The sequence below is a fragment of the Paramisgurnus dabryanus genome, chromosome 7, assembly GCF_030506205.2.
Source record: "Paramisgurnus dabryanus chromosome 7, PD_genome_1.1, whole genome shotgun sequence".
Taxonomy (NCBI): domain Eukaryota; kingdom Metazoa; phylum Chordata; class Actinopteri; order Cypriniformes; family Cobitidae; genus Paramisgurnus; species Paramisgurnus dabryanus.
This window is the reverse complement of record NC_133343.1, coordinates 31,069,045-31,085,886: the sequence shown is the minus strand read 5'-3', so window position 1 is coordinate 31,085,886 and position 16,842 is coordinate 31,069,045. Positions and strand designations below refer to the sequence as shown.

General features: G+C 36.6%; 3 protein-coding genes across 3 annotated transcripts; 2 read left to right on the top strand and 1 right to left on the bottom strand.

The window, feature by feature from the left end:
• Positions 1-258: 258 nt before the first annotated feature.
• On the top strand, positions 259-9,563 carry LOC135769941 (E3 ubiquitin-protein ligase RNF182). The gene is made up of 2 exons (XM_065279482.2): positions 259-446; positions 7,515-9,563. The coding sequence occupies exon 2, from the start codon at positions 8,207-8,209 to the stop codon at positions 8,957-8,959; it is 753 nt and encodes a 250-aa protein (XP_065135554.2). The 5' UTR covers positions 259-446; positions 7,515-8,206; the 3' UTR covers positions 8,960-9,563.
• A 2,636-nt stretch (positions 9,564-12,199) lies between these two features.
• Positions 12,200-13,550, top strand: LOC135769938 (regulator of G-protein signaling 9-binding protein). The gene is made up of 2 exons (XM_065279480.2): positions 12,200-12,527; positions 12,888-13,550. Exons 1-2 carry the CDS (start codon positions 12,293-12,295, stop codon positions 13,421-13,423), a joined length of 771 nt encoding a protein of 256 aa, XP_065135552.2. The 5' UTR covers positions 12,200-12,292; the 3' UTR covers positions 13,424-13,550.
• A 40-nt stretch (positions 13,551-13,590) lies between these two features.
• Positions 13,591-16,641, bottom strand: ube2c (ubiquitin-conjugating enzyme E2C). Its single transcript, XM_065279481.1, has 7 exons — positions 16,579-16,641; positions 15,895-16,005; positions 14,614-14,641; positions 14,447-14,533; positions 14,165-14,369; positions 13,997-14,056; positions 13,591-13,759 (listed from the first exon to the last, which is right to left on the bottom strand). Exons 2-7 carry the CDS (start codon positions 15,993-15,995, stop codon positions 13,722-13,724), a joined length of 519 nt encoding a protein of 172 aa, XP_065135553.1. The 5' UTR covers positions 15,996-16,005; positions 16,579-16,641; the 3' UTR covers positions 13,591-13,721.
• Between the last annotated feature and the right edge of the window lie 201 nt (positions 16,642-16,842).

Sequence of the window (16,842 nt, the reverse complement as noted above, 5' to 3'; positions counted from 1 at the left end):
TCATGGTGCATTTTTGTACAGTGTTGATCATATCAAATAGATATAATATAGGCTATATATGAATATGCACCTGCAAGTCCTTAAAAAATAAACAAATTCTCAAAGTAAAAAGTAGTCTATCACTGTCATTATGTCCAGTTAAGTCAAGTTAAACTCTTGTACACCGGCATCTTCAGCATCATGACCGTGAAGTCGGAGCTCGCGCTGGCTCTTGTTGCCACAGCAACCACTGAGGAAAAAATCTGTGCGGCTTGTGATGCTGTAGCATTACCGCAATGAGGGGGATGTAGCAGTTGTGGTCGGACAGATGGGACCTCGAGATTGACTGTGACTCACCACAGCGAGAGGCGTAAAGCCATTTGAATAGGAAAATGTGGCGGTAATAAAGCATCTTTATATCGGAGGAAAGGACATGTCCGTTTTTGACCCGCTATCAAGAACTGACGGTGAGTGACATTGGTTATAACTGCGGATTTTAAACATTTACAGCTCGTGAGATGAAGCATTAGTCTATTCATTAAAACTGACCATTTCATGATTTTTTTGCATATAAAAAATGCATAATACGTATAAACACAGCTCATTCGATGCAAACAGACGATGCCACAAACGCGACTTCTTTCCTGAGGCAAACATGTGTTGCAAATATGTTTAAATAATTCATTCAAAATTATCCGAGCTGTCGTTTAAATACTAAAGTCTCTTTAGAGTTAGAAAAGCGACGTGACGTTGAACGGTACGCTATGCGAAGATCTTCGATAAACAAAACATCGCATGAATTGCGCAAATAGATATCGTTTTTCCGTATGTGATATTGACGTTTAATTGCAAAAACTGAAATTATTTTGCAGTGTCATACGTTTGTTGTTTTTTCTGTTATTCGCTCAAAACCGATAAAGATTAAGATAACCTGTTGGATCTAGACCAGCGAATCTATATGATCTATTTTTTTAATAATAAATATATGTTTTCAACCTAAACGAGTCTAGCTTGCTAGATTTATATAAGGAGATTTATAAGGATATTAAATCAGTTTTTAATCTCAGTTATGTATGGTTTAAATGAAACAACATCTCAGTAAATATCGCTTAAAATAGTCGACAGCTCATGTAATTAATGGTTCCAAAACGAGATAAAATTTTATATAGGCTATTTATTTTATTGTGCATTCCAATTAATATCAATCAAACTGCAGTTGGCTTGTTTTGATTTGGGCCTTCATAAAAAATTCAGCTAAGTAGCACCCTTAAAACATGATAACATAATAATAAACATCTTTTGACCAAAAAAAAAAAAAAAAAACGAGATATCTCGTTTTGGAACCAAACTCTTTATATATTACCTGTCATTCACTTAAAATGGCAATAAAATATTTTATAAGTTTTTTGTCTTATGCACACTGTTTAAGAGTTGTCTATTTGTGAAGCATCACAAAAAATAAGTGAACTGATTTAAGTCTGTGCAGATGCCATATGCAAAATCAATCAATTGACAAGATTTGGAAATGGCTTGAATGATGAGCTCATTGTATTGAACACATTGATGGATATTTCAATTGCCTGACTCCAGTCTACACTAATGATCTGTGAATACAGTCATTGGGGGAATTGGGGAGAGCACATGTCAGTTTGTTATATAATGGGATGAATTGTGATTACCTCAGTGAAAGAAGCCCTTCCAATGGCAAGATTTGGTGCTAGATGTGATCAAAGACACATAATGATGTTCATCATGTATGTTCTTTCTTTCTTTCTTCTTTACGCCATTCCAGCATCTATGGCTATAGAACTGATTAATCCATACACAAGTTAATCCATACACAAGTTAGGGTAGGGGCAACTTTGGAATCTACAATTCACCTGACTTGAATGTTTTTGGCCTGTGATGGGAGGAAACCGGAGTAATCGTGTATGTTCAAGTGCAAAAAGATTGTATGAAAGAGTCAAATTTTATGAAGCATCCAGAAGTCCAATTCATCCCAACCTAAGGATGTTAACAAGTAGGGATGCACGTTACAAAAAAATCCAGAACGGTATTCGATTACTTGGAATGGCATCTAACGATAACGCTTTGCTTTTTATCCTTGTTTCATAAAATCCTAGAAGTGCAGAGCATACAATCTGGATTTCTGTTGTCATTGTGTCCAAAATCAAAATAATCACACAGTCTTGAGTTTGTTTTTACGCCCCTTTTGATTGGCAGGATATAATTGGCCCTGATCATCGGCTGTTTTTAAACAATCAACAGATGTCTGATTGTGAGAGGGAAAGGCATTAACTCTTTCCCTGCCGGCATTTTGACAAAAGTTTAATGCCTTTTAGAAAATGTACTTAAATAAATATATAAACATACAATATATCAAATGAAAGAACAGACTCTCTACTTAAAAAAAAGGTTTCATCCTATCTTCATTTGTTCTTAAATATACCCATTTCTTCAAAAATACAAAATTGTATATAGATACTTGCATTTTTGTAAAGGATTTTTGTTAGAGATCAGATTCAGAAGGATGATCAAAACATACACAGAGTTTTTACTGTTTTTGGGTTGTGGGTGCTTAAGTGTTTTATTAGTTTGGTAAGAGCGGCACCTAGTGGATAAGAGAGGAAATATAGATTGCCGTAAAAACTCGATAGGGAAGCGTCATTTGCAGGAAAGCATTTTCTCTTAATTTACGAGATAACTTGTCAATGGTGGGGAAATATTTAATCTGCCAATACCAATTATATACCGGGCATCCCTAACAAGGGCTTATGGGGTGGTTTCCCGGACAGGTATAAGACTAGTCCTAGACTAAAATAAATGTAAGAGCTGTCCAAAAAGAAAACAACTTGCACTGATATATCTTAAAATACATCAGTGCCCTTTGTTTTGCCTCAAAATGCACATCAGTAATGTTTTTAGTAAGATATGTTTGTTAAAACTAGTTATATTTCATAATTAAACTAAGGCCTGGTCCTGGCTTTAGATAATCCCTGTCCGGGAAACCACCCCATAGAGTATAAGGGATTTGTCAAAACCCCAGAAGTCACCTGAAAGCAGGTCGATCATTTAAGACTTGTAAATATAATATTTAAGTATAGCGAGACTTTACAAAGTGAGCTCATGTGTTGATGCTTCAAGAAGCTGACTTAAAACAAACCCACTGGTTAGCTGTGCCAGTTTGACCGTTTTACTCTTTAGATTGAGCAAATAACATGGTTTACTCGTGTGTGAACCCACCACTGAGCTGTCACATCCAATCAGGCACATCTACAAAAAATAAAAGGACTTTTGTTACTGCAGGGGCACTACAAAAAAGAGACTGTTCCAAAAACCAGTGTGCTCGCTTTATAGACAAGACAAGCATATTAACGCATCATTAGTATGCTCATAAGGCGCTGTTACAAAGGGGAGTGTCTATTAAGATGCCATGTTTTAATCAAATTCTAAAGAAGCATTGCGTGAATCCTTTGCAGAGAAATGCATTAGGACAAGCTCAGAAAAAGAAAGCGTATCAAGATGGCAGTGAATTGTAAATATAAATGAGCCTAAGAGTGTAAAAGATTGACTAGAATCTGCAGCTTTCTTGGTTATAAATTACATTCAACTTTATGTGTAAAGTGTAAAGGTAAGTTAATACTGTATATTTACCAAACGAGAGTTGCATTATATTTGTCAATAGACAAATGAATTTGATCTGATTTATCATCAGTAATGTTAGATCTTATCCATTAAGTACTGCATGTCAAGCACTTTATCTTCATTACTCACCATGTCTCGCTGGGCAATCTGATGTTTTTCCATTCAGTTGTCAAGCCAAAGGTACATTTATGTTTGGATGGCTCTGCTGGGTGCTATGATTGCCTGTCAATCATAAAAATTAAATTTCTGGATAAAATGAATTGATAGAAGTTCAGTTTACCTCTCAGACACATTTTGCACAGAAATGAATTATAGGTGGATGACTGGCTAATATGTTGTTTTTGGAGCTTCTGCTGTTGGTAATAACTTTATAGCTGTGGTTAATGTAATAACAATGGTGGCAATAGCATTAAATAATAAGATAGATTTATAAATGAAGTGATAACTTTAAGATATGTTAAGGTTAAGAGTGAACTTGGACTTCCAGCGTATTTTACGAGTTGGCGAATTCTAATTATTTCATACAACCACATTCGTAATTTTTGTACGATTTGCCTTGACCCCTGTGACGTTAGGGTAAGGGGCGGAGTTAGGGGTTCGGTTTCGTTGTTGTTGTTTTTTCATGAGAATCGTATGTTTTTGTACAATTAGCAAACTCGTTAAAAATTAGTACGAATTCTCGTGAGATCAGGCTGGAACTTCCTTCATATTTCATTCAGAATGGGACAGGGTAGGTCCTACATTTGTAAAAAGTAAAGGTATCGGAATTAAATGAAATATCGTATTTAAATGTTTTAATTCACATAAAATTGTATCTAATATATAGTATATCCTCTATAGAATCAGCTATCTCTGGCTCTCTCTCAAGGGGTTTCGTCTCCCTAGGACTTTTCCCACTGGTCCTTTTTAATTAAATATAGTAGCCTACCTAGTCCTACTACCACAAACTACATATTTTTCTCTCTGAATATTTCTCTGTAAATATGCAACCTTACAGAAGTGGATTTTGAATGCCATTTCATGTTTATTTCAGTCTAATGGTACGAAATCTTGTTGCTTGTGATTTTGAAAGACTTCTGCACTTTCAGAAAAAAGGAACAAAAGCTGTCACTGTGGCAGTACCCTTTAAAAAAGTACATCTAAAGAGTGCAATTTAGTACCTCAAAGATGCTTATTGGTACCTTAAAAATGGTACATTACGATATTTTACAAATGTACCATCCCAGTGATGAGAAAGTGTAGACTTCAGATCGGTTATGATGTAATTTTACTGTTCAGATTAGTTACGATCAACCATGTATGAAACCCATCGGTAATTGTCAAGAAACCCTTATAAATTCGTGATTGTGTGATGTAAAACTGTAGATCCCTATGAGCAGGACCGAGCACCTGTTAAACATTGTTTGCTGTAATGATAAACATTGGTTGTTTTACAATAGGAATTCTGAATGATTTGTTACTTGCAGTGTTGGGCTATCTACTAAATTGATATTTTACTAGAATATACATTTTTATAATTTACAATATTAGTTACATTACTTTTCCATTACACCCCAAATAATTGGTGATTGCATCATTTTTGCTGTCTGTGAATCAATGAAAATTACAGATACATGAACGGCTCTAACTATTTTTAAACAACCACTGTAATTTACTAAAGCAGTAAAATCTGCAACAGGGCTCAAGCAGGTGGAACCATCCAAACATAAGAGCCAGCTTCCTTCGTTGGTCATGTAGTATGAACAACAATTTTTTGGTTGGTAACTTTAATATTATTACAACATTTATTTTTTTAGTAATTAATTACACTACTAGTTACTAAGGAAAGTAATAATATTACAGTAATATTAGCAATTTTACTGCCCAACACTGGGCATTTGTTACCCTGCTTACATAAAATCATCTTACAAAATGAACACTCTTGAAAAATCTTGATATCTTTATCATTGATTGAGTAATGTCATGTAAAAGTTTGAAATCATAGTGAAATTAATGTTAAAATCAAACGTTGATGCTTTTAATATCATAATTCGATTATGAGACATGTCTGGATTTTAGTATTTGTTTAGCCTAGATATCATACAGCGTTCAAAAAGGTAAAAAGTATGACTTGCATAATCAAACGAATGCTTTAAAACGAGCAGCAGTTAAGAAATGCTGTTTGCTCTTGCCAAGCTGACATAAACATTGGATCGGGTAGGTGAGCTGCTATTATTTATGTAACCCACAGCACCAGGACACAGATGGTGTTTTCCTGTGAACGCCCCTTGCATCTTTACTTTAACCCATCACACAAACACAGCCTACACACAGACGCAAGCATCTCCTAAAGATACCGACGAAAGCAAGACGACAACGACAAAAACAAACGGACAGTTTCATTTTTAATTTACTTTTCAAGAGTATTTCTCAAAACATGATGCTTTTGACATCATTTGATGTAAAACTGAGCTACTGTTTTATGTTTGATGGATTTTTTTTATTAAACTTGATAGAAAATATATTTAGATTGTGTGCATTGTGACATTATTTCAATGAAATTAAGACAAATATTGTCACAATGCAAAGAAACGTATGATTCTGGAAGTCATTGCAGGCATGCTTTTTTTAGGAGATTCAACCTTGACAGTTTCTTGCCAGTTTTGTGTTATATAAATAGATCCATTAGCTAATATCTAATTTAGGAAGATGAATATGCTCGCCATTTTCAGCAGCACATGCCAATATTTTTACGTCGATGAATTCAGATCCAGTCGTTTCAGCATTTCACAGATTGCACTTAAATCATTTGTGACGCGCATCCTTATTCTAAAAAGTATTTATGAAAGCAGCAGACAATAACACAAGTATAACACAGTTAACATATTCAGCTGCGAATGCATTGATTACTCGGCTAAATGTAGATGTGCCCTTAGCATGTATTGACCTGCTGGGAAATAAATTCTGAATGACTGTGGCGTTCTTTTAACCTTCTGCCGTCTGCCTTCATCTTGGATGTCAAGTTTGACCGATTGGCTTTTGTACAACAGACTGCCTGCTGCCAATTATCCGACTTAGCCGAGAGAAAACCTGCCATACAATGTCAAACTCATGAATTCAGTGCATCTCAACGTCCTCTGTTGTTGAACACGAGTGTGCGTGTGTTAGCGTGTGACAGTCCTTATCACAGTCATCAAGGTTGGGGGAGCGCTGTATCCTCTAGCTGTGCATGCATGCTATTTATAGACTGGCTTGAAATTCTAACAACCTTCGCTTTGAGACATGGAAAGAGAGAGGGGAAAACGTTGTGGGAAATTAAATTAGCATGTTAGCTTCACGCTTGTTATGTTAACGTCCACTTGCATCACTTGTTTGGCTCCTGGTGTCGAATCTGAGTGAGTCAAGTCCACAGGGAATCAGGAAATGCAGCAGCGTATTACATATATAATTAACTTTAGAAATCTTCCAGTTGGTCTTCCCTTTGACGCTTCGCCACGCCTACAGCTACAGCTATTTCCCTCGATTCCACATCTAGTCCTTATGCAAGGATGTAATGAAATATCCATAACAAACCTGAATATAAAAAGTCTATGTTGGTAACTCCACTCAGTGATAGCATTGTTGGCTGTGTGCATGCTTTCTGTCACCCACACCCACCCCTATGTTGACACTTTAATGTTCTTGAAAGGAAGGGCAAGATGAATGCGAACGGTTTTTAGGGAAGCGCAGTGCAGACTTAATGACATTCGAAGGATTTTACTTGTGAAGGTAACTTGGAGACATCAAGCTGCAGGTGAATCTGTAACATACAAATAAGTGACATTGAGTAACTTTTTATTGGAGTAGATGATGTTGACAGGATTTTAAACCTGTTACACTTTTATTAACTAGCTGATTGTTTTGTTTTTCAGAGTGGAACTTCGGGGAACAACATATGCATTTGAAGCAGGAGGTCAAAAACCATCCCTTAGACATATGAATATATCTGACAGTATTCGGGATGACTTTGCTAACTTTCTCCAAATCTGCAGTAGTTCCACTTTATTCCTGAATCAATTATGGATAACTACACAAAAGCAAGCTCTTTGTCCAGACTCTGATTTCAAAGGGATTGGCAGAGTCTTGAACCTGCTGTGATGGGATATATTTGGACCTCTCCGGTGTCAACGATCTTCATTTATTTTTTGTCTCTTCAGTTTTGTTTTTCACTAAATAAATCTGGAAAAGATACCAAAGTGCATCCACGCATCAAGTGTGGACAGTAAACAGAAACACAAATTTGGCATGCACTGATTGTCTGTATTGATGTACTTGAGCTGTAAAATTAATAGTATTTATATACTATGTTAAGCATTCTGTTTTTGTTTCTGTGTTGTGAAAAGAACATTATGTTGTAGACCTCTGTTGTCTGATCAGCATTGTATGATGCAAGCTTTTTAAAAGAAATGATTTCTAGCAATTCCTTTTAACGAAAAACAAAAACAAAGCAAAAAGCAAGCAACACCGAGGACATTGCACAGGTGGTGTACTAAAATTGGCCTACTTTGCACCTGGTTTCTGGCTCTTCCAGTTCCCCTGCTGTCAGTGCACTTCATCTCGCAGGATGAGCCAGAAGTCGGACTCCGAGACCGAGAGCTCCCAGGCTCCCGTGCTTTACACGGTGGAGGAACTGGAATGCAAGATCTGCTACAACCGCTTTGACACACGCGCCCGTAAACCTAAAGTGCTGAGCTGCCTGCACCGAGTTTGTGCCAAATGTCTGAAGAAAATGGTGGAGCTGGACTCCTCTCCGAGCATCATCAGCTGCCCCTTCTGTCGCCACGAGACCCACGTCCCTGATGAGGAGATCTGGCTGCTTCAAGATGACAGCAACATCCTGGCCATTCTTACTTACCAGGACCGGGCACGTAAAGGTGGTACCACACAAAGCGGTGAGGTCCTCTTGACACCCAACAGTTTAAGCGGAGGAAGCGGAGGGGAGCAAGCGCACAGTTCTTCCGACTGCCTCGTCATCACAATCATGGAAGTCCCCGGGGAGTCCCAGTCCTCGGATTCAATGAGCATGCTGAATATGGTGCGCATGTACCGGCCGGCCAGCCTGGACTCCTTGCCCTGCCACCTGCCTGTGCAGAAGTGCCGAGCGTGGACGTCTCGCTCGATTCCGCGCTTCCTGATGGGAGTCCTCTGTCTGGTGTACTTCAGCTCGCTGCCGCTCGGGATCTACTTGCTGATGATCCAGCAGCTTACAATGGGAGTGATCTTGGTCAGCCTGGTCCCCTCCACCCTGGTCCTCTGTGTATTTTACGGCTTTTGCCAATGTCTGTGCCACGAGATCATGGAGGCTATCGCCACATAGCGGCTCAGCTCCGGACAATGACTAGCAAGACCTGTAAAGAACGAAAGCCAAATCTCTGACGCATATCTGCCGATCCCTCCCTGTGCAAGACATCTTCGGTTTCACCAGATTATACCAGCATCTACCAGTGAACTCCTTGTAAATCACCTAACATTGTATACAGGGCCAGCTGTACTTGATTTTAGCAGTTACGGCTTGATCACCAATGCTAGCTGGAGGTATTGATTTTGGACTGCATCAGATCGCTGTGGTTTTGTATTGTGTCTCACCCAATGGGCCTTCAACAACTGTGATATAAATAACACATAACAGAGAATGAATCCCCACTATTCCTTATCATGATGAAACCACAGGATATGTTCAATAATACTAGATCATTTGTTCAATATTTTTGTTATGTTATGACTAAATGTGGTATATTTTAACCAATGTCTCAATGTTCTCGTTGAAGTTTCTATAGTTGCCTTTGTAAGGCATGTCAATGGCCAAGCTGTAATGTATATGTAAAAAAAGTGAATTTGTGTTTGTCATTGCTATGAAAATGAACAAATACTTAAAAGCACCTGTTAGATAATCAATAAAGATTCTTCCAAATCTAACAGTACTCTAAATTAAATTATTATGCTTTTTAACCACCATAATTTAAAGCCCAATCCAGATTGAGCAACTCTGGATTTGGATCCGGGTTTTGTTTTGGTGGATCCCATCATACACCTACACAATTACTCTCTTACTTAGTATTTTTGTTTTGTTTTCAGTACAAATATCTAAAAATGATTAAATCAAAATGTATTTTCTTGATGAGCAAAATGACCTAAGAAATGTTTTCTTGAATTAAGTGTTTAAGTAAAAATGTCAAGATTTTTTTCTTACCCCAATGGCAGATTTTTTGCTTGTTTTAAGCACAAATTCACTTTTATTTTATGATTTCGCCTAAAAACTAAACTTATTTCCTCATCAAGAAAATGTATCTTTATTTAAGAATTTTTCGATATTTTTTACTGAAAATAAGACAGAAATACTAAGTGTAAAAATTGGATCTACTTAAAATAATTACTTTAACTGGTAACACTTAAAATATTAAAGTTTTTATTCACTTAAACTTTTTAAAACTTTTTTAATATTTCAATGGGTAACCCCAAAAAATATATGTTTTAAACTTAAATATTTCACTTAAAGTGAGAAGATTTACCTGTTAGCAATTGAAGTAATTTTGAAGTAAGTTACCCCAACTTTCACGTTTTACAGTGTATGGCTCTGGAAACAAGACTATAATGTGTGTATATATATTTATGTTTTTTTTATATATATTCAGATTAATAAGAGACCCACACACCTGTTGCACCTCATGCAGTGCATCACTATAATACAAAACTAAATAACTTACAACATGAATAACAACAACAAAAAAATCACTGGAAAGCATTTCATATTACTTCTGTATTGTAATCGATTTAGCATATGGTGTTTTATATGTAGTATTCATTAATGTGCCTTACTTTTACAAAATAAGAAAATCCGCTCCTATATTGAAATTTCGAGTATGAAGTAGATTATAAATATAATGACTAAGGAATTGTCAGTGCCTATTACAGATTTGCTGTTTTGCTAACTGAATGAGCTAATATTACCGGTGTTGCTCAGGAGATTGGACTCATGGGAGTGCACATATTGCATCAAGCAACACAGAGATTTCAAACAAGCCCAACTAACCACACGGGATTCAATAAAGGATCCCCATCTGTTCCTCCACAATACCATACCACTGTCCCAGAGGACAATTAACCTCATATAAACCACTGCACACAGCATTCACATCATCACACATTCACATATATAAAGACAACTGCTCATAGAAAGTCTTCATATAAGGATCTCTTTATGCAAACACAACTTATGCATTTGTTCTGAAATGATTAGGACAATGGATTTTGGGAGTATGGACTGCAAGTTCTGGGCCTTATTTTAACAGGTCTCCCTGAAGACCAGCTTCTATGAAAGCTTTGGAAAAAGATCAGAAGTGAAATACAAGAGGGTTGTACAGTGTGTTTCAAATGGATGTACAAAACAGGACTGTCTAAACAGTTTGCAGGTTTCAGGTGGCCATGTCACTCTACGAGCATCTTTAAAGTTCACAGTTGTCAGTAAGTAGCTTTAACTTTAGTAATTATAATTTATACACTGTATTATACATTTATATTGACATTAAACAAATGGATTATTATGGATTATTCTATGTGCAGTTTTATATTTTTGATTTGTGTCCCTGGACCACAAAACCACACTGTAAAAAATGCAGCATGAAGTTAAAACAACTTGGTTTTGCAAGTCAATTCAGCTTACTATTTGAAGTTTTTGCTTGTGAAAAGTTGACATAACTTATATTATCAAGTTGAAAATTTTAAGTTAAAGTAACATAAAAAACATGTTTATTTGACATGCTTTAAGTTGCACAGGTATATTTGTAGCAACATTGTATGGGTCAAAATTATAGATTTTTCTTTTATGCCAAAAATCATTGGGATAAAGATCATGTTCCATGAGAATATTTTTGTAAATTTCCTACCATAAAATATAAAAAATGTATTTATCATCAGTAATATGTGTTGATAAGGACTTTCTTTTGGACAACTTTAAAGGCAATTTTCGAACAATATTTTGATCTCTTGCACCCAGATTTTTTAAAAAGTTGTATCTCGGCCAAATGTTGTCCCATCATAACAAATCATAAATTAATAGAAAGCTAATGTATTACTTTCAGATGACGACATTAAACCCTTATGACTGGTTTTGTGGTCCAGGGTCTCATTTATCACGTACAGTTCATTTTACCAATTGCGGCGACAGACACTTGTCGACTGTTTCAATAAAAAAAATTAAAATGTAAATAAGATTAGAAACAACTGTTTTAGTGGTTTTAAATATAAACTACCACACATTTGCAGCAAATTTACTTTAAAAACCAAAACAAAGAACTTTAATGCTAAAGTAATACCCAACTACCTCTACACATTGACTGTGCATTAAAATTATGTTAGATTTCACGAAATTGTAAGGATATTGACAAATATTTATGACCTAATTAGATGAACTGAAATTAAAGGGGACATATTATGAAAATCTGACTTTTTCCATGTTTAACTGCTATAATTGTGTTCCCAGTGCTTCTATCTACCTAGAAAATATGAAAAAGATCAACCCAAAAAAAAAAAAAAAAAAACAAAGGGGATTTTACAGATCATAACACCTTATGATATTACTAGGTCAGATTTAATAATAATTTTGCATACTACTTTTTATTTAGAGAAACCAACACTAATTGTCAAAGCTCCTATGAATTTTAGGTTGCTTAGCACACATGTGGTAATGAATCGCTGGCGGCAATCCGTTGTTGAGATTCAGTCCAGAAAGAGACAAGTGAATGAATGCGAGCAGGCACATGCAGCCCTAAGCAAAGTGACGGCCTGCTTCCAGCAAATGGCCACCACCCTGGGGACAAACGCAGATGGCAGCTGCCTTAGAGAGGAGCTGGATGAAACCAGGACACTAGCTCATAGAATATGCACAGGTAAGACAGGCAAACTAAATAAATGAAAAAAAGAAGTGCAGCACTTGCTGGAGAAACTTTGAATCGAGCATGGAAGACGATGTCACCAGACCCAAGTTGTTACCCATAAACACTCCTCTTGTTTGTTTGACCATTTTATCAGATTGGAACTATAATATTTACAGTACACAAAAGGGTAACATTAGCTCAACTAACGGTTTAAGTTTGGGTGGGGCTGGGTGTTTTTATACAAATGAAAACCATTTGAGCCATTTTGTAAGTGTGGCACTTGCATGGTTTATCTGCACTACAAAAACCAACATTGGCATATTCAGTTACACTACATCGAAACTGTAAAGTGTGTTTCTGTTTGTGCTTCAGGGCTTCACAAGAAGTTGCTAGCTCTGCTGATAGAACTGGATCAAGGGCAGGAAAACAAAGAACAGGTTGAACGACTTTGGGTGCTCTTCCTCTCCAACTTGGAAAATTTCCAACAAAACCTAAGAAAGGTCACAAAACTGCAAGAGATTTTCCCCCTCACCCAGCGCAAAGATCGACAGGCCCTCATCAACACGGGTTTTGCAGGTGGCACATCTGAAGTAGCAGCACGGGTGGCCATGGTGCAGACCCCATGGTTATCGGTAGATGATACGACAAGCCTAGACCTTAAGAGCCACGTGGAGGAGATTGACCTTCTGCTCGAGGAAATGCTCCAAAGAGTCAATGTGCCACTGTGGTCTGTCGAACCCACAACAAAAGCTTGGGTGGAAGGCTGTCCTGCCCAAGATAATGGGCAAGATGATGTTGAGAGCTTGGAAGAGATGATGGAAGTGGAAGTAGTGCCTCAAAATAATACATTATGCTGTTGCCATCACCAAAATTGCAAAGTTGGATGTCTACTATGTCTGCTAAGCTAGGGTGAAAAAAATATAGACGCTTCAAAAACATTTAACTATAACGTGTTAGATTGCTCCCAAAACATAAGTATACCTATTGTTATCATGTAAAAATTGACCTTATGAAGCACACCACCTTTATACTGTAAATAAAGAATTCAAACCATTCTGAACTTTTTCTTTTATCAAGTACAAATTAGCATTTTATTCAAGCAGGTTTAATACAACATAGAAATAATGTACACACACAAACCCAACATTTTAATTTACATTATTATAAACAAATACATAAAACAAGACACCTTTGTAATCCTCATGGTCAATTTTTGTAAATTGCGTGCAACTGGGCTTTAAATGCTGTAAAGAAAGGAATTTGAAATGCATTAGGAAAATTCAGAAACTGACTGAACAAAAGGGGAGTATAAAGGGATAGTTTACTCAAAAAATTATAATTCTGTGTCATCATTTACTCACCATCAAGTTGTTACAGATCTGTATACATTTATTTGTTGTTTATAACAACTTGAGGGTCAGTAAATGACTATCACTTTAAGAAACAACATTAACAGGACACAAGGAAGAATAATTACGAACCATCCTGGTCATCCCATAGTGCTGCAGCTGCAGAATTCAATGGACTATCATTGTTGGGTTCTGAAAACAAAAAACAAAGGAGACACCTGGTTTGCAAATCAGAATTTTTTTTACATAAGACACGGTTTACCTGATGACTAAAAATTAAATAAAACAAAAACAACCCACCTCCTAGCAGACTCTGAATAGACAGTAAAATAGAGCGGACATCATAAAGTGCAGACCACTTGTCCTTCAAAATGTCCAAGCAGATGAAACCATTCTCATCAACATTTGGGTGAAAACAGGTGGTGATGAATTTCACGCGAGGGGCGTTGTAGGGATACCCGCTGGGAAACTCCAATGAAAGTTTGTACCTCAAACCTTCATAAACCTGCAAGAGGTAAGAGGTGGAGTTACAAAGTTGTCACCAACTTCCTAATAGTTCCTTGAATGGTTAAAAACACCTACCGTTCCCTGAGCTCCATCTATAGTACCAATCCATTTGAATAGGTTGTCTGATTCTGGAAAAGCTGAAATCCCCTTGTCTCCGGACATCTGTGCTGACACAAAGCATCAGAGTCAACAAATCACACTAACAAGAGAAAAACAATAGCTGCTGTATATAAAGGGCTCACCATTAGAGTCATCAGTTCCTGCTGAAGTCTGTGGAGGGCAAGAGGAGATTGTGGATTATTGATGAATGTGATTTTAGGAGCTTTCAGAAGCCCCGATTGCAGGAATAGCTCATTTAAATTCATTAACTACTCATCCGTGTGTCAAACACTTGCTAATATGCTGTCATTTTCACTGAAACATTAACCGAATTTTCATTTTGGGGTGAACTGTTCTTTTAATTTTGCAAAAAAAAAAAAAAAAAAAACTGCTTCTGGTCAAAAGTAATCTCACATAAATGTTGTGCAACCAGTCCAATCAGAATAAAAGACGATAACAAAAACCTAATCCTTCAACACATAGTACAGCGATAATTCCTCCTAGGAAATAGTTTAATAATCAGTTAAAGATTTAAGAATCCAAAAATACGATAGGATTTTATCTAGCTGCATAATGATTGATTCACAATTAATATAGACGGTTTCAGCAGTAACAACATAAACAAGCAGCTGTCGTGGTCCGCACGTAACTTCTGGTAAACTCCGCTAAGAATAAATAACAACAAAATCACTAAAAACGTTTTTATTTGGTTTTTCAGGCAATTTGGAAAAGGTGTATTTCGAAAAGCCGCAATGTATGCGTCTGGTCCGAACTTTACATCTAGTTTCAGTTTTTTTTAATGGTCTGACTAGTTGCTAAACTGTTGAACAAATACCTCGTCGAAAATAACAAACGTTTTGGTTTCACAGGTAATCTATGTGTTGTCTATTTTGCTCGTTTTATAAATAAACTATGTTTAAAAGACTTTGTTGTTATTTATTCTTAGCGGAGTTTACCAGAAGTTACGTGTTGACCACGAAAGCCGCTCTTTGTTTTGTTACTGCTGAAACCGTCTGTAAATAATGTCTGAAAAACACTTCTACATCTCTTTGGATTTAAACTAATGTAGTAATACCACAAATAAACACCAATACGTTGCTGCTCGAAGTATAAGGGGCTTTCTTTGGCATTAATGTTTGGATAATACTTTTATATCTACTTTGCTTAAAAATAATGCCTAGTGCGTTGGATGTGAAATTAGTAAACCTACTAATCGATGTGATGTCTGGCATGACTTATCGTGCAAGAAAAAAAACTTAAGTTACCTTTCAGTCGCATATCATCAGTTAATGGAAACGCTGTCATTATGCACTAGTCTTTTGTCGAAAAAAATGCTAAAGCTTTGCGCAAATCTGTAATAGAAACGCAGCTAGCGTGGACGTATTACTGGAATCAGTGAATGACGTCACATTTGGAGGTCATACCTTTTTGAGACCGATCCTTTGGACACACTTCCGCTTGTCTCGCTTCCCTTCAGCGCTGTGTTTGACGCGGCTGCAGCGGGATCCATATTCTGTGAGGCCATCGCGTCAGATCTGCGATGGTTTGACAGATTAGCAAAAAAAAGGTCATTTAACAAATGTAAATTGGGTAAAGCTGGTTTACAACATGCAACAAAAACCGGGTTGCGTTGAATCGTAGTGTACCCGAAGCAAAACCTAGGAGCATTGAGTTCTAACACTAACCATAATGTAACAACTAACTAACTTATCAGACCAAAAATTGACTTCTTGATCTGTGAAGACTTTAATCGAAAGTAAGAAATTCCTCATGTCGAAACGTTGGGCGCATGGCAAAGTGTTACTTTAACAACGGCTTTGCAAACACAGCCAAAACCATATATTTAACAGCTTAACATATTAGTTTAGCTTTGATATTGTTTAAACACACATCTTTTCCACATGTTACGTTATATTTAAAACGATCGGCGACAACAATGAAAGCTAGTCAATCTACCGAGTCAGAGAACGTGCTAACAATCAAATCTTTTGTAATTAATGACATAAACGAATAATATTCAATCGAAAGGCACATATTTGAATAAATCGTAATTACTCATCTTTAAATATGCAATTAAAGCTAAAAATTGACGTTAAACAATACTTTACCGGTTGTGTATTCAGTGCGGTAGTCAACACTAACCGAATCCTGTGTGGATTTTTAAATCAAATCCCGCCCCCTGTTTAAACTTAACTTTCCGAACCTAAGTCCACGCCTACTCAACCGTTTAACCAATCGGAGTAGAGATTTTGAATTACGTCTCGCTTAGCAACCAATAAGCAATGAAGACTTACAAAAACACTTTGGTTTGATTGGTTGGTTCAACCACGGGGTGTGTCTACAACCGTTGACTAGTTTTAGTGCAGGAAGGC

Bases quoted from the DNA above. Each gene is read 5' to 3' on its own strand.
- LOC135769938 (XM_065279480.2), top strand. From the start codon at position 12,293: ATGAATTTTAGGTTGCTTAGCACACATGTGGTAATGAATCGCTGGCGG. The intron at 12,528-12,887 runs GTAAGACAGGCA...TTTGTGCTTCAG, and splicing joins AGCTCATAGAATATGCACAG to GGCTTCACAAGAAGTTGCTA.
- ube2c (XM_065279481.1), bottom strand. From the start codon at position 15,995: ATGGCCTCACAGAATATGGATCCCGCTGCAGCCGCGTCAAACACAGCG. The intron at 14,534-14,613 runs GTGAGCCCTTTA...GTGTCAGCACAG, and splicing joins AGGAACTGATGACTCTAATG to ATGTCCGGAGACAAGGGGAT. The intron at 14,057-14,164 runs GTGGGTTGTTTT...TTTTGTTTTCAG, and splicing joins TATTCAGAGTCTGCTAGGAG to AACCCAACAATGATAGTCCA.
- LOC135769941 (XM_065279482.2), top strand. From the start codon at position 8,207: ATGAGCCAGAAGTCGGACTCCGAGACCGAGAGCTCCCAGGCTCCCGTG.